This window comes from Schistocerca gregaria, chromosome 3 (genome assembly GCF_023897955.1).
Source record: "Schistocerca gregaria isolate iqSchGreg1 chromosome 3, iqSchGreg1.2, whole genome shotgun sequence".
In the NCBI taxonomy this organism is placed as follows: Eukaryota; Metazoa; Arthropoda; class Insecta; order Orthoptera; family Acrididae; genus Schistocerca; species Schistocerca gregaria.
The window spans coordinates 115,210,897-115,234,003 of NC_064922.1; the positions used below are offsets into that span (position 1 = coordinate 115,210,897).

General features: G+C 42.4%; 1 protein-coding gene across 1 annotated transcript in view; it reads right to left on the reverse strand.

Moving 5' to 3' along the window:
* Positions 1-23,107, reverse strand: part of LOC126354538 (arylsulfatase B-like) — a 336,832-nt gene that overhangs the window by 153,598 nt on the left and 160,127 nt on the right. Inside the window, exon 6 of the mRNA XM_050004269.1 lies at positions 18,258-18,415. Coding sequence (XP_049860226.1) covers positions 18,258-18,415 — 158 coding nt within the window. The remainder of the gene's footprint in view (positions 1-18,257; positions 18,416-23,107) is intronic.

Consider the following 23,107-nt stretch of genomic DNA (forward strand, 5'->3'; position numbering starts at 1 on the left):
AGTTGTGGGACTGATGTCGTCTTTTTACCGACGAATCACCCTTTACCAGAATTGGCTTCATTGATCTGCATAAATGTCATCTGTGAGATAGAGACCATTCTCGGGTAAAGGTTGAGGCGTCTCACCAGAGTAGGTTCGGCATCAGTGATTGTTGGCGACCATATACTCCGCTCAGTTATTATTCCACAACATCTCGAGGGAGGAACCTACCTGAACTTCCTGCAGAATACACTGCTGGGACTGCTTTAGGCACTGCCTTTGGCAATATGACAGGTAATGTGGTTTCTGCGCGATGGTACACCACCCCCCTACCACATTACAGTTCGTCGTCAGTTCAATAACATCTTTTCCAGATGTTGGATAAAACATAGAGGCGCTGCAGCATGGACTGTTAGTTCACCGGACTTAAACTCCCTGGATTTTTACGTCAGTACGCACCTGTAGACTGGCAATGGCAAGGAAAGCGTTTCTGAAGAAGAGAAATTTGTTAACATCGAATATAGATCTATGTATCAGGAAGTCGTTTCTGAAAGTATTTGTTTGGAGTGTAGCCATGTACGGAAGTGAAACATGGACGATAACTAGTTTGGACAAGAAGAGAATAGAAGCTTTCGAAATGTGGTGCTACAGAAGAATACTGAAGATAAGGTGGATAGATCACGTAACTAATGAGGAGGTATTGAATAGGATTGGGGAGAAGAGAAGTTTGTTGCACAACTTGACTAGAAGAAGGGATCGGTTGGTAGGACATGTTTTGAGGCATCAAGGGATCACAAATTTAGCATTGGAGGGCAGCGTGGAGGGTAAAAATCGTAGAGGGAGACCGAGAGATGAGTACACTAAGCAGATTCAGAAGGATGTAGGTTGCAGTAGGTACTGGGAGATGAAGCGGCTTGCACAGGATAGAGTAGCATGGAGAGCTGCATCAAACCAGTCTCAGGACTGAAGACAACAACAAACAACAACAACACGCACCTGAAAAGCGTTGGGTAATTTGAACCAGTTCCTGATATGCAGACCCTTTAACCGCGTGTCCTCGACGCCTGTGAGGGTATTTGGAGAAAGGATGGAACGTGAGAGTGCAGAAATCCACGATATGTTGTGCGAACGCTTGCATTGTATTCCATGGAGGCCACTTTGAACATCACTTTGTGACATGGGTGGGACGCAGCTCTGTACTGAGTTCCATGACGATTCGTTGTTGCACACACACCATCCAGTTCCAGACGCATGTTCATAGGACCTTTTCTCCTCCATTTCTACTCAGAAAACCGTCCATGCGGTTTATCGATTTATTAATGTTCACTCTGTATAAGCAAGGCAAAAGAACTGACCCACGTAATTGCAGACCATTGTCCTCAACATAGGTTTGTTGAAGTATTCTTGAACGCATTCAGAGTTCGAATATAATAAATTTCCTTGAGACAAAAAAGCTTCTCTCCACGAATCAGCACGAAATTACGAATCATCGCACCTGCGAAGCTGAGCTTGCCCTTATCTCACCCTACAGAACACGGATGGAGGGCAACAGATAGATTATGTATTTCGTAGATTACCTGAAAGAATTTTACACGGCACCCTACTGTAGTCTGTTGACGAAGATCCAAGCATACGGTTTACATTCCTAGATATATGAGTGGCTCGAAGAGTTTTGAAGTAATACAACCAAGTACGTGGTCCGCGGCGGCGAATATACATAAGCGTCAAAAGCGCCCCAGGGAAGAGCGATACGACCGTATTTGTTCTTTATGTATATAAATGGCGTGACAGACCGAATGAGCAGCAATTTACGGCTGTTTTTTGATGACACTATGCTTTATGTGAATGTGACGTCGTTGAGTGACTGCAGAAAATCGCAGAGTGATTTAGACAAAATTTCTAGTCAGTGCGATGAATGGCAGCTTGCTCTAAATGTAGTTAATGAGGATAAGTAGAAAAAACAGTCCTGTAACATTCGAATCATTAGTAGGGTACAACTTGACGCAGTCACTTCGACTAAATATCTGGGCATATTAGTGTAAAGCGATATGAAATGGGATGAGGACATGATGTTTGTAGTAGGAAAGGAAAATGCTCGACATCGTTGTATTGGGAGAATATTGGTGAAGTGTAACTCACCCACAAAGAAGACGACGTTTAGAATGGTGGTGCCACTGATTCTTGAGTACTATTCGATTTTGTAGGATCCCCACTGGGTCGGATTAAAGGAAGACACCGATGCGATTCAAAGGAGGGTTTCTGCCTTTTTGATACTGTGGGTTCGATCATCACGCGAGTGTTATGAGATGCTTCGATGGTCTCTCTGCAAGGCACTATCCCTGATATTTAGAGTAACGGCATCTGAAGGCGACTGCAGAACAATTCTACTGCTGCCAACTTAAATTCAGCTTAACACAATTGTTCTTCCCTTGCTGTATGATAAGTAGTACTGCAAGGTACTCTCCGCCACGCATAGTGTTAGCTTCACGCTGTAGATCTGTAGCGGTTGGCCGCTGAGGGCTGGACAATGGCACTCATGCCAACGCTTAGGGTTCCATTTACCGGAAATCCCTAGAGCTTCAGACTGCAGTGCGCACGTGCACGCCGTCACTGGCTGACTGAGTGACAAACTGTAGTGTTTTAGGGTGGGTCTCGTTTAGTAATTTGCTACAGTGATCGGCGCATACGGGTCAGAAGCTGCCGTGTTCAGCTCAGCCGGGAGGGCTGCGTTGTTGAGCAACATAGTGGTCAAACGTCAAGTGTGATGGTTCTGGGATTAACTGGCTGTAGAATGCGATGTCACCTCCTATGTATTGAGTGTAATCCGAACATCAACCGCTATATCAAACAGATTCTGGAGCCCGAGGCACTGCCCCTCCTGGAGGCAGCTCTCCAGATGCCGTATTTGGACAGGGCAACGACTTGTCACTCGTGGTGACAAATGTGCGAGCTTAGCTCGGAGAACGGCGGGTGTCAGTACCTCTCTGGTATGCAAGTCCGCCTGACATATCACCCATTGAACACGTCTGGTATCTGGTCTGTCGGCAGCTTGTTCGTACTCATTCGCCTGCAACCACTATCGATGCTTTGCGGACGCTCCTACAAACCGTGTGAAAGTGTGTTCTCCAGAAGCATATCCAGGTCGCCTTTGACTCCGTTCCACGAAATCTGGAGACTCCGACTGCAGCACGTAGCGGCTTCACACCATGCTTGCTTCTCATGGTCAAAGTGCATGCAGAATTCTGTAATTATAATTGTTTGTGTAACGTCATGTCCCTAATCAAATAAATTTCATTGTAATCAAATGCCTCCTCATTTGTGTTGCTCGTTTCATAAACAGCAGTATATTCCAATTTTATGGTACAAAGTTTACGCATTTCGTGAAAATATAATGTGCTCTGATAGATTCTTGCAGCTGGTGTATGTGAACCGTTTCAGTGACTGCAAATGCAGCACTTATGTGCATTAATTGGACCTAATATCTACAATCAGCGTAAGTAGGATCTCAAGTTGGATAGTATTTATCAACACACTAGTCAGCTTCCCACTATGGGGCTAACTAAATGAGCACTACCTGCACGGTGGCGCACGAAATGTGTTACCAGTTGTTTCTTTCACTGTTTATGATCCACATCAGATATCCCGCTGGGATCTCTACAGCAATACCAGCACAGCTTGGAAAAACAAATGAGTAACGAAATGATGTGTAATTCACCATACTGCCGCTAGGAGTAAGCAGCAATGGCTGACAATGGAAGACTGACGACACAGCAACGATCGGCAATTGTGTTACTTTTTCATGAAACGAAAAGCTTTGTTCTGACTCAGAGGCGTTTTCGACAACAGTTTAACACACCATGGGTCCCTTGCATGAAGACCATCCACAGGTTGTATGATAAATTTGTACAGGAAGGAACAGTATTGGAAGCTAAGCGACCTGGGCCAAAGCCTGTTTGTTCGCTTGACAGTATTGAAGCGCTACGAGTTGCTGTACAGAGAAATCCCGGGAAATCGTGTAGAACGGCAGCATTTCTACTGGGAATATCCAGACGCTCCGTTTAACGCATTCTTAAAAGTGACCTTGTACCCATACAAGGTGTTCTGTGCACAGAAGCTCACTGAACAACACAAGCAGGAGAGACTACTGTTTGCCCAGTGGGCGGGGGATAGGAAAGGGACTCTCAACAACGTTTGGTTTTCAGACGAGGCATACTTTCATTTAGACGGTGTAGTTAACAAACAAAATTTTCGCTTTTGGCCCACTGCAAACCCACAAGTGCTTCATGAACGACAACATTATGCTCGGTGGATTACAGCGTGGGCAGCAATTTCCAGTCACGGACTTATTGAACCCTTTTTCTTTGAAGAAACTGTGAACAGCGAGCGTTATTTGAGCATGCTTCGCAATAGCTTCATTCCACAGCTTTTTGCTACTGCCTTACTCTTCAACACGCAGTGATTCATGCTAGATGGAGGAAGGCCACATACTACGAACACTGTGTAGGAGTTTTTACACGAGCCTTTCGACATGAGGATCATTTCACTCAGGTTTCGAGGTCGTTTCAATGACTGACAAAATTGGCCTCCCAATAGCTCATACTTCAATCCATGTGACTTTCTTTTTTGGGGGTACCTAAATGAAAAAGTTTTCCCGAAACGTCTTCGTGATTTAATGGAGATGAGAAGCCTTATTCTTCAAGCTTGCAGTGAAGTTACGGAAGACATGTGCCGTAGGGTAATCAGTAACTTCAATGTTCGTTTGAAGGAAGTTAGGAAGGTGAATGGTGGACATATTGAAAATGGGCTGAATAAGAACAAATCTCCATGGACGGCTCTTCATTGTAGTATATGTTCCTTTCAGATTGTATTTACAATAAAATTTATATTCAAAAACAAAATGGTAACACATTTCGTGCGCCAACCTGTAAATAGTGACATCTCCACAGTTTAGACGGACATCACTCTCGACGGCCTAATGAATATGTTCAAAACATGACCCGACACGCGTTTTTAATCAGTCAATAAGTTTCGTAGCAACAGCTACAGAGAGATTAGTTGCTGGGTTCGCAGTCGTAAGTTCCAGCGAGTGAGCAGATAAATGCAGCCTGTTCCAAGTACTGCGGCGCACAGCAGGTGTTCTGCCAGTGTGACGGCTCCAGTGCTCTTTATCGCCACAAAGCATCGAGCGAGGCGGCGCGTAGCGCGGTTGCCTCTACAAACGGGCCTGACACTCGTTTCCCGAGCAACGGAGGCGTGAAGGCCGCGGATCTTCACAACGGGGCCTCCTGCTGCTTGGAAGAGTAGGGCTTCCTGTGGCCCTATCCTAACACTGCGCCTGCGTCAAATTAATTCTGAGTGTTTCACAAGTGAAGGCGCGTGCCGGTGTGAGCGTGTGGGTGCTGTTCTGTCATTCTGCGCAACGGATTAATCTGAGATGTACCCTTTACCCTGTGGCTCCTGCAAGATGCCATTTCCACTCCCACACTACTACAGAAGTCAGACAAACGCTCCTAACGTTCTAAAGAGAAATGCCTGAGAAACTTTCAGCAATAAATATCTTCTGGAGTCGTCCGCTGTAAGGAAATGACACAAAAACTCACAAAATTTCTTACGTAACTAGTGGGATACTTGGGTACTGGAGTAGTGCTAGTTAGTTTAAGAAAGACATGAAACTAACGAAAATTATTATTTATTTTGCAAAAATTCTGAGAAATCACAATGGCACTTTTAGTTGTGAACTGAACAAGTTATTTCCGGCTTCGTTTCAGAATGTGATGTTACCTCTTAAGGATAGGATTCGCTAAAGAAATTTCTATACAAAGTTTAAGATTGTTATTGACTTGGCAGAATGGCTGAGAGCAGCACCTACTCAACTTGAATAATTATCCATTAGAATGTTGCTACGTACGGTCGAGGCTGTCACGTGTGAAATGCAGTGAAGTGTACTGCTGTGGAGGAAATATGGGGCTCGCAAGAGCTGTAGCCCACAACACCGTAAGCTGCGATGACTGCTGTCTGCGCCACTCGCTGCTAACAAGTAAGATAACTCTCGTTCTATCTGGATTGACCTTCGCCAATCAAACTCTCCCTATGACTTAATGAAGACTATGACTCCTATTCGCCTCTAGTCAAACTATTGGGGTGGTACACAGATCAGATAACCAGTCCACCGCGATGTCACTCAAAAATTCGCTCACATGTGTTTAACTATCACTCTGTCCGTTCACACCACACAATAAATGTAGCGGCCAACAACGGTGAACAACGCATAATCGCAAGGACTCAATATATAGTCGTACTCTGATTCGCTCCCGACAGAGGTGCTCTCCCAGTGCTGAGGAGAGACTTGGTCCTCGCTCTTTGAGTACACGTACGAGCGTACATGCTCTCGTTACGTGTTCTCGCTCCAAGAGTGACAACGGAACGGCCCCTCTCCATGACAGATGTAAAGGGGTATATCTTTCGGTCTCTTCCATTACTCCTTCAGCTCAAGGCGTCAGGAATATCGTCTGCCAATACTCATTGCTCTTCTAAAATGGGAGAATGACGTTTCGTTTAAGGCGACTAGTCTGGAAATCTGTAGCATCAGCGCTTGGCGTTTGCTGTCTCCCTGCGAAAACCTCTGAAACTGCGTGCTATATTTGTAAAGAATGCGTAGATTGGGTGCTCCCACACGATGTAGCGGAATTTGCTTTTAAGACTAACACAGGGTCGTTCTTCCCTTTCACTCAGGCTCAACGTGTGGTCGCCGTCTGACGTAGATAGGCTGAATTGTCCTCTGAAGGGACCAGCCTCTCCGCGTGCGTTTCACCTCTCCTGAAATAAAAGCTCTTGTGTGTATGCCAGCCTCGAGTATCTCAGCCCCGGTGCACACATGTTATTTGCGTATCATTTACATGAATTCATACAACATTGACTTTATCATATCGAGTTTGGGTTCGAATGAAGCGTCATGATGTGCGGAATATGATTGTGAGGGCAGAGTATGTAAGCAGTGAAGGTCAGGAGAGCACAGTGTCTTATACGGGGAGCAGCTCACTCAACTGAGAACTACAGAAGCACCATCTCGGCATATGCTGAGTAAACGCAGTGGGAAATACTGAAGTTTGGGATACAACCCGTCGGGTCTGAAAAATGACATCACAAGTTACCTCAGATGATGCATTGCAGAGACATAGACGAAAGTTGACAAACAAAGGAATGTAGTACAGAGAAAACAGATCATGGATATAGCCCACCTATACATTCATATTTCGAACGTAATGTTACATATAACGCTTTTTTCACAGCAGAAAGTCCTAGTATAATGTTCGTCTGTTGATCTATGCAGGTCAACAGAATGATATGATTCTAGTACTAGAGTAGACGAAAAAAGCGACAAAAGTCAAATTTATATCCCATACTTCAATTGATGTAAGTCAACTGAAGAACGGAATACTAGTAATAGCGAAAGCGAAAATAGCGACAAAAGTTAAATTTTTGTCCCATACTTCAGTTGACCTATATCTCATAGGTCAAATAAGGAATATAATACTAGCAGTAGGTAAGGCAAAAAATGCGACTAACATAAAATTTGTATTCTGCATAGGTCAACTGAAGAACAGGATACAGTACTAGCGAAGTCAAAAAAAGGTTTAAAAGTAAAATTTGTATCCTCTATTTCATTTGACCTATATAGGCCAACTGAAGAGATGGACGAAATCTTCGTCACTTAACTGAGGTATAAGAGGTCTGTGCTCTGTACTAGTACGTCGTTTTTTTTTCTTTCCCTACTACTAGTGTCCTATCCTTTTGCTGACCTGCATACTACAGGATATTGTACAGGAAACAGCAATTGGACTGACTCACTACCAGACAAAGCTGTAATTCAAAATGTGTACACAAATGATTTAAAATTACGACTAGCTACAAGTAGCATACGGAATATATAACCTTTTATAGCCCATTCATTTATGAAACTTCCTGGCAAATTAAAGCTGTGTGCCAGACCGAGAGACCGATACTCGCACTCGGGACCTAGCCAAACGTCCCGATTTCGAGTCTCGGTCCGGCACACAGTTTTAATCAGCCAGGAAGTTTCATTTCAACGCACAATCCGCTGTAGAGTGAAAATGTCATTCTACATTCATTTATTTTTGTTTACGATTAAGACACTTTGCCAGGGAAGATACCCGATTTGTTATCTACGGCTCGAAAATAAACAAGCTAATACTTATGGCTAAATTATGACGTCATTGGTCAAAGCCGACGAGTTGTATCCCATTCTTCAGTTGACACACGCTGTGGATGCCGGGACGCCAACCGATGTGAAGGGATATTAATCACACGCAGCTGATAGACTATGATAGGGATTTCACTGTGTGATTCAACTCTCTTAATGTAAGCTGCGCGATGAATGGCGTTTATAACCTTCTTCTTCTTTAGTGTTCATCTTTGAGATTGGTTTGCAGTAGTAAACGGTTGCCTTTCTCTTCCCTCCCGCCTATGTAGCAAAATTGTATTCGCAATTACTATTAATCTTGCACACATAAGATACTGAGGTTTGATAAGCTTACTCTTTAGCATGGCAGTGGAGTACTTTATTCCGATAGCACTGATTCTGCGAAGTTAGCAACAGTCGCTTTAGAAAAGTAATTCTGATATACACTGGAAATAGTTCCTTAATCTGAGCAATTGCGAGTAACTTATTATTTAGAATTATAAGTGGAGGGGAGTCCACCTGCGTGCTAGGTCGTATCACTGCATGGAGTTTAAAATAGTAGCTTTCATATTGTAGTATATTATATGGGACTTCAAGTTAAGGAGATCCTTACACAAATGAGCGTTGACCGAAGTGCAGGATCGTACTGCCCAGTCATTCTGCACGCATCCCATGGCTTATGAAACGACGAATACAGACATGAAACTTTAAGGATCGAGTAAATAGACGAAAATATGTAAAAAGAGCCTTATATAATATGAAGATATATTGTATTTGATGTCGTGTAAATGCTCCGTTATAACTAAACATGATAATTAGATTCATCCACAGGAGGGCGTCTGTATTCGCAATGGTAGCCTCAACAGTCAACGATTATGACGGATCCAATAACTTCTGCTCAAATCGCAGTTATTGCTTTCACAAAAGGTTTGTCCTCCCTCTTCCACAAAATTAATATAAAGCATAACCTATCCTGTTCTCACAGAGCGCATAGTGTTGCTACTCATCATTCGCTGAGCTCAATATAAAGCCCTGAGGAAGGTTGTTTGCAACGGTGGCCGAAACATCGGACAATTTTATTCATTGAAAATGCGGTTAGGAGCCCAGAAGAATTTTATTGACACCACAGCCTCACTTTCTCCTCTAAAGTTCAATTGAAAATAACAAAAGGAAATGGGGACGGCGAGGAACAGGTGACAGCACAGATGCTCACCCTACATTACTCGTAATCTGCTCCAGTTGTGACATCACTGGTCGTCCACAGTGATTCCAGTGTTATTGTATCTTAAAATGTGTCCAGGATGTTCGTCCTGAGAGTTCTAGTTTCCTATATTCTCCTCAAAACCTCTTCACTGATAACTCTATCGCCTCAATTGATCTTCAATAGCCTTCTGTAGTTAGCATCAACATTCCAGGGCTTCTAGCTGTCTTCCTCCTCGTTTTCTTACCGTCCAAATTACACACCCTTATAGAGCCACACCCCAAGCAAATGCTATCGTGTTCGGTTTCCTTGTTGTCAGACATGTTATTACTGGTGAGTTTTCTTTCTTAAATTAAATGCAAATTTGGACTGCCTTATTCTGCATTAAAGTTCATTTAGTATTCAACCATCGCTTGTAGTCTTGATTTCCAATGCCTTTAATACTTCTAACTTCTCTTTTCAAATTCGCCGTCTGAGAAGTTCATATCCTTCTTCACCACTCCATACCATCACTTTAGTTTCCTCTTGTTTATTTTCATATCATATTGGTCACTAAAAATAATTTCATTATGCTGGAGCCATTCTGCAGCCCGTCCCCGTGACGACAGGAATATCGTGAGCATATCGTAGCAAGTCTGCCAGCCGCTGTGGCCGAGCGGTTCTAGGTGCTTCAGTCCGGAACCGGTACTGCTGCTACGGTCACAGGTTCGAATCCTGCCTAGGGCATGGATGTGGGTAATGTCCTTAGGTTAGTTATATTTAAGTAGTTCTATGTCTAGGAGACTGATGACCTCAGATGTTAAGTCCCATAGTGCTTAGAGCCATTTGAACCAAGTCTCTCTTCTGTCCATTAATTTTTATTAGCGGTATTTTTCCATACAGCATTCCATGACTACATAGCAAAAAAAAATTCTAATTCTGCTTCTCCACCACGAATATTAACAAATACTCTCATATCTTAGCCCACCAATGAACTTTGTTACTTTAGAGCACTTTTTTGTGTCGCTAGTCTTGCCAGAAGTGGATTATGATCACATGATTCAATTACTTGCTTTTTAGGGGACGCTTTAACCACACTGAAGTCGCATGACTTGATAAGTGTAATGTAGAATAATTCTTTCAGTAATTTCAAGACTTAGATAGTTTTGCGTGATTACAAACACCACACGTTATTCATACCACTGAGTTAACTTTGAGAAGCAGCGTGTACCACTAAGCATTAAATACAAATTGAAAATATCTTACAAAGACAGGCAGCATTTCGAATTTTTTGAGAAGTGTATTGTTTAAAGCCTTTAGTGATAACACAAAAAGAAACAGTTTCGTCTCTGTTCAATCATTTTAAAACGACATTGCATCGATGGGCATGACTTAAAGTTGGACCAATTACAGTGCGCGAATGAAGCATGCAGTTCTTTCTGATTTACACAATACTTGTCAGATCATTGTTCTACGGTACAGTCGGTTCTGTAGTCATACATTTAAAGAACTTTTTAATCTATGAAAATTGACATTTATTGCCCCCTGGCATGTTCAGTTGTGATATATTCTCAGGCAAAATGAATAAATGAATGAAACGAAACAATTAGTAAAATACCTTGATACTGAAGCTATCTTTATGTCGGTGGTATTGTTTTTCTCATAAATAGCTTTCGAAAAGGGTTGTGTCTCGAGTAATGCCAGTTTCCTTGATTTCCACGCATAAATTAAATGTTTTCCTGAAGCATCACCATCGTTAGCTGGTTCATTTTACTTCACTAATAGCGCAGCTACATGAGCTGTATGTACTATGAGTAACACAAAAGAAGTCCACACACGACGGCGGAACTTCACAAGAACATGAGGCGATGAAGAAGGAGAAAATTGTGGTTGCTGACGGCAGTACCTCTTTCACAACTTTGTAACGGAAGAACAATATTTGTATTCTTCTACTGCCTCTAGAGGTTGACTTGTTCCCATATTTCCAGTGGAATCATTCAGTAGGGTTTTGGAACATTTACTGTGTTGCTACGTTATGAAAAACCTCGTAGAAGACGACCTATTGGCACACAATCTGCGCTCCTCCATAAAAATATCGCTCTTGTGAAGCACTATTGGTTCTTTATCCACAGGAAGTAATGAGTGCTATCAACAAGACATCTCAGTTAGATTCCATATTTCTAGACCTCCAAAAGGCTTTAGACACCGTTCTTCGTAAATAGTTTCTAGTCAAATATCGTACCTATGGAGTCAACTGTGCGACTAGATTCGCACTTCCCAGATAAGTCACAGTTCATAGTATCTAACAGGAAGCCTTTTGTCGGAAGAAAAGCGATGTCTGGTCTTCCCGAAGGAAGTGTTATACACTCTGTTATAGTTTTAATCTATACACACAATTAAGGAGACTGTATGAGTAGTCGTCTTCATTGATAATGATGCCGTTTCAGTCGTTTAGTGAAGTCATCATAAGATCAAAACTAGTTACAAAACTGATTTAGACAAGATACCTTTATGATGTGAAAAATGTCTATTAAACATAAACAATAAAAAAAAAAGGTTCTGAGCACTATGGGACTCAACTGCTGTGGTCATCAGTCCCCTAGAACTTAGAACTACTTAAACCTAACTAACCTAAGGACATCACACACATCCATGCCCGAGGCAGGATTCGAACCTGCGACCGTAGCAGTCTCACGGTTCCTGACTGCGCGCCTAGAACCGCGAGACCACCGCGGCCGGCATAAACAATAAAAGTTAGTGCTCATCCACATAAGTATTTTTTAAATGCGAATATTTTACGTTAGGCTTCACCGTGACTGTTTTTGATATTATATGAAACAACAAGTTTACTTTTCCCAATCACTGTATATATATCAGCTGTTAATTCAGATAAATACCTAGAGACTACCATTACAAATGACTTGAATTCAAAACATCACATAGAAAACGTTGTAGAAAAGCCAAACCAAAGACTGCATTTTACTATCAGATCACTTAGAATAAGCAACAAAGGCACTAAATAGATATGCTTGTAAATGTACAGGATATGCTTGTCCGTCCACATCGGGAGCATTTCCGAGCACTATGAGAAGATTCATGCCCGGTATGGCTGAGGAAGAACATCAAAAACATTCAAAAAACGGTAGGCGAAGTAGGTGACAAGAGTGTCACAAATATGAGAGATGATTTGAGGCTGCAGTCATCAAAACGAACGCGTTTTTCCGTACTGCGATATCGTTGCACGAAATTGCAATCTTCAACTTTCTCCTCCGAATATGAAAATATTTTGTTGACCCTCACATAGATAGAGATATATCACCGTCTTAATGTAAAGAAAGGGTCAGAGATCGAACGGAAAGATTTCGGAGTTTATTTTTTTTCACCTATTGTTCGAGAGTGGAGCGTCAGAAAAATAACCTGCAACTGTTTCTATGATCGCTCTGTCACACACTTACGCATGAATTGTGGAGTGGTGATGTAGATGTAGATGCTGACTGTATAGATCGCGCAGGATACTGTGGCCAAGTCAGAGTGACCAGTTTTCGTCGAAAGCGCTGGTTGAGTTCATTCGTTTGTTCGGAAGCGGTGGCCGGTAAGTACTCCCCCACCTTTCGGCCAATCAGCGATGACAGAATCGAAGCGCGCATCCTGCAGTCTTTCTCAAACGATTTTACAAAAGCTATTTGGTAAAAATATTTCAATTTTAGTTTACTTATGGCTTTATATGCGAGGTTCATTTCGTTAATGTGACATTTATGTGAAGCCGGCCGAAGAGGCTGAGCGGTTCTAGGCGCTTCAGTCTGGAACGGCGCGACCGGTGGGGTCGCAGGTTCGAATCCTGCCTCGGACATGGATATGTGTGATGTCCTTAGGTTAGTTAGGTTTAAGTAGTTCTAAGTTCTAGGTGACTGATGACCTTAGAAGTTAAGTCCCATAGTGCCCAGAGCCATTTGAACGATTTACGTGAAAGTAAGACACTGTGTGAAATTCGGAAAAGTGTGCAATGAAAAACAGAGATCGCTATGATTTTGCGTTTGGTGCACTTTACATAATATGTTGTTGCGTATGAAATTTAGGTACGATATTGAATTTTTCTTTACACTTGCGTACAGGTATCTGTCATCAAATCCAAGAAAATTGATCTGATGTAGCACACTTGATCTATGACTTCTTTATCTAGCGTGTTATTCCAATAATTACAGACCTTTTGGGTGAAAAAATGTAACTTTTTAGGGCTGTCTATAGCTGGTGAAAGGAAAATTCTGTGGGTTTCGGGACGACATATATAAAGACATTAGAGGTTTTTTGTACTGGGGATGTTCTTTTCCAAAAGCTACTGACGTTTTTCTTCAGTTCCTCACTTAATAATCTTAATAAACCACTGTTTCAGAATTCTCTCGCAATTGTGTCTGCACAAGGTGTTAGTGAGTTGAGACAGTGTAAACTCCGCTGTTTTTTGTCGAAAGAAGCGAATCTTCGCATGGAAACCACAGAAATGTGTATTTTTTATTAAAAATTCGCCACTCATGTCGCCTCCCTGAAAGTTACAAATGGTTAACAAGCCAGACTAATATAAATCCCGTACTTTTGATGTAATTCTTTTTAGATCTCTCTGAATGGTCGTCATGGAATTGTGGACATGGAGGGGCCCCACTTAAAATTTACAAAAAAATGTGAGTTTAGGATTCAGTTTAGAACGGCACTTTGCGCTACAGCGCTCTGAACACGTGCCCTTAGCGGTAGGATCTCACCCGGAACAATTCCTGCCCATTCACCCCCCCTCCACGCCTATCCATAGTGTAAGGCCCTCCCCTGAATCCCTGAACAGCCGCCAGTTCCACAAACTGGAAGCTACATCAAAGTCCGACATATGATACACTGTGATGAGATTCAGTAATGGTAAGAAATTTAAGTTTTTCTGGATAGTAATACTATATGAATGTGCATTATTAAAGAAATAAAAAGTATTTATAGAGAACTGAAAGCATCGCCAGCAATAGAAAACAAAAAAAGTGATGTTATTTAAGGGCAATAAGGACAAATTTTCATTAACTAATTCACGTATTATAATACGTTTATTTGAGGGAAACAGCAGAGCAAGCATACAGTGCAACAACAATGGTCTTGAATGTCGGTAGTAAAGCCACGGATGCAGTCGACTAACTTTATTGTCTAAAATCAACGTGTTATAGAAATAAGTGACAGTCGTTTTGTTTATGTACGCCCTCATAGCAGCTCATGAAAATTATAGAATTTAAGAATGCCATAAAGTAGAAATGCCCAATGAAAGCAATAAGATATTTGCTTACATGCCATATTTCGTTAGTATTGGCATGGGTAATGGGTGAATTTTAGCTCGTAAATTCTTCCAATGCCATACCTGCGCATTATAAACGAGGTTATAAGGAATTGTTGCTGTTTCTGTGTGATTAGTGTCCTAGATGCTGTTGCAAACGTCTCAGGAAAATAATCTGACGTTATTCTTTGTCCTGTCTGTTTTTAACCAAAAGATTTATTAATTTCGCAAATGTCATTCAGACCATTTCTTAAAAATAGTAATGATGATGTGTATGTTTGTCACAGAGCAGTTCTGGAGGAAATAAATGCTGCAGTGTTTCACGGCTATAAAACGTCCTTCATGCTGTGCTACTTCTTCTTCCAGCCCCAAAACTTCTCAGCAAAACTATTCAATGAATAACACGCAAAAAAAGCTTGGATCGATCTAGCAAGAACAAAGTACTTTTGATGCCATCTGTATCTATAGTGAACATTGGTGCTTGTTTCACATATTCTGTCTGTGGTGTGCGTACTGTAAGACCTTCAGTACACACACCATCAGATTATTTGACTTGTCGCTCTAACGAAGTAGGCGAGTGTCAGCAATATGTCTCGCGGCCTTATCGTGGTGTGTTTATCTTCTGCCGTTAGGTCAGACGATTGAAATGCCACTTCCATGCTTCCAGTAGCACATTGACGGTAAACAACTTTAAACAGAACTAGATTAATTTTCACACTCATTTATTAAAATAATAACAAGCATAAAAATTACTTAACTTGGTTCTGGAAGCTATTTACAACTGACAATCTGAAGTTCCTTTGGTATTGTTACGTTAATCTTATTCTCACATATATCTCTGATACTTGACAAAAGTGTCTATACATTTATCTTCATGGCTATACACAGGAATATGGTAATCTTATTAGGTGCAGACTGAAACCTGACTATAGACTGGTACAAACAAATGTAGACTGGTTAATCGGAGGTCTGTACACTCGTTACAATACCTTGTGCGTTCATGTATCACTGCACGAGTGTGATCCGCGGGGAGAAAAGGTTCTACGTTAACAGCAATCTCATTGGCTGCGTTACATGTTAATACGCAGCTTGGCGGAAGCAGAATGTGGTCCATCTCTATGGCAGCGCCATCTCATAGTGCGGAGATGGATGAGCGCTGCGCTTGTGCTTAGCGGGGCGTGCTCTAGTGGGAAAGTTGTGTACACGCTGACTACGCAGAACTATGTACACGACACTGCCTGAGTTCTGAAACTTGTCAAGTATACTGTGGTTCCTCTTTCTCCAAACATATTATTCTTTGAGGGTAGGTTTTTCCTGTTGTAGCTTTGGGTGCTTTTCCTCACATAGAAGTATGTTTCTTCATAGGCTATTCATCTGAATACTGAGTTCTCGTATTTAAAGAATTTAGTGCTAAATCGTTTTCTCTTATGTTTGCTATGGAAGTATCTGGCACAGCTGAGGCCAATTGTGCACGCTTTTTGTAACTTGTCTTTTAACTGTCTGGCGAAATTTAATACCTAGAGAGATATTAATTTAACATTCACTCCAAGTGCAGCCGAACGTGGTAAACCAAGTGGGTCAACTGAAACGATGCCCAGGTGCCAAACAAAGACCGGGAAAACCGGGGGTGAGTGGGTGGGACTTGTTCCGGGTGAAATCCTAGCGCCAACGATTCGTCTCTAAGCGCCCCCCCCCCCCCCCCCCGCCCACAAAGACGTTCTCCCCACTCTTCCTCAGCCTACTGCACACTGCTAAGCAAGGATGGCTAGAAGACAAATGTAAGGATGTAGAGGCTTACCTAAGTAGGGGTAAGATAGCTACTGCCTACAGGAAAATTAAAGAGACCTTTGGAGAACCACTTGTATGGATATGAAGAGCTCAGATGGAAACCCAGTTCTAAGCAAAGAAGGGAAAGCATACAGATGGAAGGAGTATATAGAGGGTCTATACAAGAGCGATGTACTTGAGGACAATATTATGGAAATGGTAGAGGATGTAGATTTCATCTGAAAGGGGAGATACGATACTGCGTGAAGAGTTTGACAGAGTGATGAAAGACCTGAGTCGAAACAAGGCGCTGGGAATAGACAACATTCCATTAGAACTACTGATGGCCCTGGGAGAGCCAGTCCTGACCAAACTCTACCATCTGGTGAGCAAGATATATGAGACAGGCGAAATACCCTCAGACTTCAAGAAGAATATAATAATTCCAATCCCAAAGAAAGCAGGTGTTGACAGAAGTGAAAATTACCTAACTATCAGTTTAATAAGTCACAGCTGCAAAATACTAAAGCGAATTCTTCATAGACGAATGGAAAAACTGGTAGAAGTCGACCTCGGGGAAGATGAGTTTAGATTCCATAGGAATGTTGGAACACGTGAATCTATACTGACCTTATCTTAGAAGAAAGATTAAGAAAGGCAAACCAACGTCTCTAGCATTTGTAGACTGAGAGAAAGCTATTGACAATGTTGACTGGAATACTCTCTTTCAAATTCTAAAGCTGGCAGGGGTAAAATACAGGGAGCAAAAGTTATTTACAATTTGTACAGAAACCAGATGACAGTTATAAGAGTCGAGGGGCATGAAAGGGAAGCAGTGGTTGGGAAAGGAGTGAGGCGGGGTTGTAGCCTCTCCTCGATGTTATTCAATCTGTATATTGAGCAAGCAGTAAAGGAAACAAAAGAAATATTCGGAGTAGGTATTAAAATCCATGGAGAAGAAATAAAAACTTTGAGGTTCGCCGATGACATTGTAATTCTGTGAGAGACAGGAAAGGACTTGGAAGAACAGTTGAATGGAATGAAAAGTGTCTTGAAAGGAGGATATTAGATGAACATAAACAAAAGCAAAAAGGATCATGGAATGTGGTCGAATTAATTTGGGTGATACTGAGGGGATCAAATTAGGAAATGCGACGCTTGAAGTAGTAAATGAGTTTTGCTATTTGGGGAGCAAAATAACTGATTATGGTCAAAGTAGAGAGAATATAAAATGTAGACTGGCAATGGCAATGAAACCGTTTCTGAAGAAGAGTATGTTGTTAACATCGAGTATAGATTTAAGTGTCAGGAAGTCGTTTCTAAAAGTATTTGTATGGAGTGTAGCCATGTATGGAAGTGAAACATGGACGACAAATAGTTTGGACAACAAGAGAATAGAAGCTTTCGAAATGTGGTGCTACAGAAGAATGCTGAAGTTTAGATGGGTAGATCACGTAACTGATAAGGAGGTATTGAATAGAGTAGGGAGAAGAGGAGTTTGTGGTACAACTTGGCAAGAAGAAGGGACAGGTTTGTATCGCATGTTCTGACGCATCAAGGGATCACAAATTTACCATTGGAGGACACATTGGAGGGTAAAAATCGTAGAGGGAGACCAAGAGATGAAGACACGAAGCAGATTCGGAAGGATGTAGGCTGTAGTAGGTACTGGGAGATGAAGAAGCTTGCACAGGATAGAGTAGCATGGAGAGCTGCAACAAACCAGTAGCAGGACTGAAGACGACAACATCAACAGCGGCCACGGCAGTTTACACACACTGCGAGCATGACGCTGCTTTCACCCGTGGCGCGCTGCCGCAGGGAGGGCTACTCACCCCCCTGAGGGGCCAGTTGGAGCCGTGGTTGGCGTGCACGCCGCTCGAAGCCGCCCCGTTGTCCGAGGCGAACACCAGCAGCGAGTTCTCCAGCAGGCCGCGCCTCTCCAGGGCCGACACCACGCGGCCCACGGACTCGTCCAGTCGCCACACCATCGCTACAACACGACAACAACGAACGTCAGTAGCTGGCACGAGTCATTTTTTTATTCCGAGCAATATATGGGTACACATCGTAGAAACTGGCAGTGACAGCCAGAATTTTCTACCTGCTATAGCCCACGCAAACCTCCTTTCGATGATATATTTCAGCATCGGAAAACGTACTGCAATAAAATAAAGCCTGAAGACGTCGTGCTGTACAATGCACTTTAGATGAGAGACAGTCACCACAACTGTTGAAATGCGTCGTGCGTGACCTCTGGGCTACCAGCATGCAGTGCAGTCCTGCGCCCGTTGATAAAAAGCCCGAGTTGCCCCAAAGACGAAAGGCTCTGGGAAGATCTAAGAGACTAGATCCGACAAGTAGGGTCTGCGCGTTAGTGGGAAATGGAGGTCCTGACATCGGCAGGCCGGAGCCGTCAAAAATATCCGTCCAAATGGCCCGCTGTTGTACATTTGAAAACGGGTAAAAGTTAGTATGAAAAAGTTTCCCTTTTTGATTTTTACTTGCATTCAGGTTTTGTACCATACGTGTGAGGCGCTCACCTCGTAGTGCTGAAGCGCTTACAGCCACATCTATGTTATGGGAATTTTCCCAAGGCAACTACGGGAGAACGGGCCAGAGCATATGTGTTGATTTGGAGCTTGCTTGCTGGTAATGGTCCTCGAGCGTTGCTGGACATGTTGATTACACTGCAGGTAAAAGACGTTGTAGTTTCTTAAATGGGGATTTCATCAGGAGTTGCGTGCACCATGGCCCCCACACCAGTATTGACAACAAAATGAGGGTCACCATTGGTCGTTGGAGAAGAAATCTTTATTTCTGTTGCAGTTCGATTTCAACCACCGCGTGACAATCATCAGTGCAGTAGATCTGGAAGAAGATCCTAAACATAATATATATACACAGCTTTGTATACAGCGTGTTCGGAAATTCCCATTACAAACTTCTAGGACTTGCATAGTGGAAAGAGTACATAATATTTTGAATAGGAACCCATATCCAGAAAGAAAGCATTTCAGTTCTGCGACAGTTTCAGTTAAGATATTTATCAACTTCTGATTGACGAACTGAATTGGACGTGGAGCAGTACAATTATCAAGTAACAGTCCGAAAGGTAACATAACGAAACATCCATTTATCAGTTAAGCATACCTAAAAATTATGATCTGTACGCAGAGTATGGTGGTTTCTTTTGCATTCAGGTATTATTGTCTGGTATAGTATACATGACATTTACTTTAACTCTGGTATCGAAACTGGGTTTCTCACCTTTAAAATGAACGTTACTTCATTATGCTTGTGAGTGAAATACTGGGTGGTTATTGAAGCACACCTACTCTCAGAGGTCCGGTATAGGCTGTAACTATCGTGGGACAACGAAACTTGGTGGAAACTCTAATGCGATAATGCCGAACCGATTTACACTGGAAAAAAGTTCCAACTTTAGTCACCAGCTTCAATTTACTGAATATGAGCATCGGAGACGTCGAAGAAATAATATACAGCGCCAGATTTTCACTTGCTGGCCAAAACTGGAACTAATATTTTCAAGCGTAAATTGGTTCTGCATTAATATATTGGAATATTCGCCAAGTTTCACTGCCGCACGATAAGTACAGCCAGCACGTGACCTCTCTGAGCAGCGGCATTCTAATTATAACTACCTGGTATTTGTGTACATTAACTGTAAAAATTCGATACTTTACTTAGCATGCACTGTTACCATGGCAGAATCATAATAGGTGTTTTACACGGTAACTAAAGTAGACCGACTTCATCAGGTAACTCTCTTGGGTAACAAGGCTCGAAGTTTAATCTCATCAGGATCAGTTTCGTTATGACCACTATTGGGATTCACAAAAAAGTATGCGCATAGGCTGAGTTCGTGATGTGACATAACAACTTCTCAGTCAGCCGTACCGCATTATCAAGAGCAAAAAAAAAAAAAAAAAAAAAAATGAATACACAGCTGAGAATAAGCCACAAGCATCATAAAGGGGAGCACCCGAAACTTTAGCTACACGTGAAAGTATCAGGTGAACAGTATTTTCTTCCTCGATAGGGAAGTGCTATTTCTCGTCGTTTAGTATCCTCGAGAGAATTCTATCAATGCTGCACTCTACAGTGAGACTTCCCAAGGAATGCCTTGGTCTTTTTTAAGGAAGCGTAGTGGAATAATGTTGCGGGAAATTTGTCTGCTCCACGACAACAATTACGAGCACACTATGTGTGAAATACAGGTACTGCGACTGTTATTAGAGTGTGAAGTTTTGGTCCAGCCGTCGTGCAGTATCTATCTCTCAGCAGACTTCTTCTACGTTGCTTTTGTATTAAACAGACGGGGGAAAACCAGAGGTGGTAAACTCAAACGGACAACGACGCATTTCAAAAGGCAGTGAGACGGGTATAGGGCAAGCGGAACGCTTGTATGAGTGTGGAATACCAACTGTCGTCCTATGGCACATAAAAGCTATAAACATCGCCGAAGTTTTCGTTGGAAAAGAACTAAAGATATCACCTACATGTATACTCAAAAGCAGAAAGACTTAGTAGTCTCGAACTGTTTCGTGTATTAACAGCAGCCAAATGAAAACCGAACATCCGCCGCAACTGAAGCATGGGATGGTTCCATTTAAAAGTGATCACTACATTTATGAAACTGGGAGACGAGACAGTGAGTTCGTGTTTGGTAGAAAGCAGTCGGCCGCTGATGGATCCATAGCTGCATCCACTCTTTCACTTACGCGTCCGACTGAAACCGACATCCGCGAATGTCTTTCTTCAGGTTGCCAAAGATGCGAAAATGACCCGGTGAAAGATCCGGGCTGTACGTAGGCTGTTGCACTGTTTCCTAGTCAGATCGATGAAGCGCAGACTTCGTCCTATTTGACAGTGTGGGGGCGGGCGTTATTGTGGGACGAGATGATTCCGTCCGGCAGCATTCCTGGGCTTTTCGCCTTTCTGGCACGTCGCGGTTTCTGCCAGCTGTCTTCGTAGCGCTGAGCGTTGACAGTGGCTACAGGCTGGAGCAACTCGAGGAGCACAAGGTCTCGGCAGTCGAATAAGGTCATCATGACCTTACCGGAACATGTGTGAACAGTTTTGGATTTCTTTCGCACTGTTGGCTTTGCCGTTTGCCCTCGGGCTGCCGGAATGCTGAGGGAGTAAACGTACAAAAACATACATCCCACTGGATGTATCAAAAGAAATCATGGAAAATAAAGAATATTCGATTACAGTCATAAGACGTCAAGGTGAACATACATAAAATTTAAATGCCATAATATTGCACTGACCTCGACAAAATTACCCATTACACCGCGAACACGCAATTAACTGAAGAAAAAGTGAATAAATTCCCCTACCAGCTGCAGAAATTACACTGTCTCTAATTACGTCGTGATTGATTCTTGAATGGAGTTTTCGGCTGAAACCGAATGCGGTAGATTAGTCTGATATAATGACGTGCGCTAGGTGACCGTATAGCTGAAATTAAACTGAATGCACCTTCTATACTGAGAAACCAATAAGGAAGCGAAACAAACCAGAACAGAGAAAACTGTTAAATGGTAGGGGATTGTAACTAACATACTGGTATTTGTCACTAGTTATGCTAATTTTTAACACAAATTTAACAACAAATAAAAATGTTTATCGGCTTTACAACACGCCGCCTGTGTTTAATTAAACGTTGGTCAATAAGGTAGGAACAGTATTGTGCAGAACAAAGGATTTAAGAACAGATTTTATATTTGCACCTCAGTGCCTAATTATACTGCCACTCATTAAAATTTCGACACCAGGCAGGAGACTGGATAACGAAGGTTTATTTACTATGCACATACACTGTAACATCATTTTTCTATTGTGTAAGATAATTCCTACTGTATATTCTTCATATTCCAAGAATTGCATATCAAGCAAACACATGTAAAATTTAAATGGATACTATCGTCCGCAGCTCGTGGTCGTGCGGTAGCGTTCTCGGTTCCCACGCACGGGTTCCCGGGTTCGACTCCCGGCGGGGTCAGGGATTTTCTCTGCCTCGTGATGGCTGGGTGTTAAGTTTCAGTAGTTCTAAGTGGTAGGAGACTGATGACCATAGATATTAAGTCCCAGAGGGCTCAGAGCCATTTGAACCAAATCGGTATTATCATATTTTGAAAGAAACAGCTGGTACTGCCTGTGTAACACATTTTATTAAAAATCACTACCGTTTCCGCGTCACTAGAAGACGCATCCTCATGTTATCGGTACAAACAATATGTAAAATTTCTTTTACAAAGAGTCATTAACAATGGTGCAAGGAATAAATGGATGCTGAAAAGCAGTATTACGGAGTAGGGCATGAAGATTAGGCCTACTCTCAAAGATTATCTTTAATAAATCATTGCCGAAACGTGACTGCCTTAGAGCAACTCCCCACCATTCACATTAAGTTGTAATCAAAATGGTTCAAATGGCTCTGGGCACTATGAGACTTAACTTCTGAGGTCATCAGTCCCCTAGAACTTAGAACTACTTAAACCTAACTAGCCTAAGGACATCACACGCATCCATACCCGAGGCAGGATTCGAACCTAAGACCGTAGCGGTCGCGCGGTTCCAGACTGTAGCCCCTCGAACCGCTCGGCCATCCCGGCCGGCTCATTCTATCCGGTTTGAGCTTATTTATATTACATGG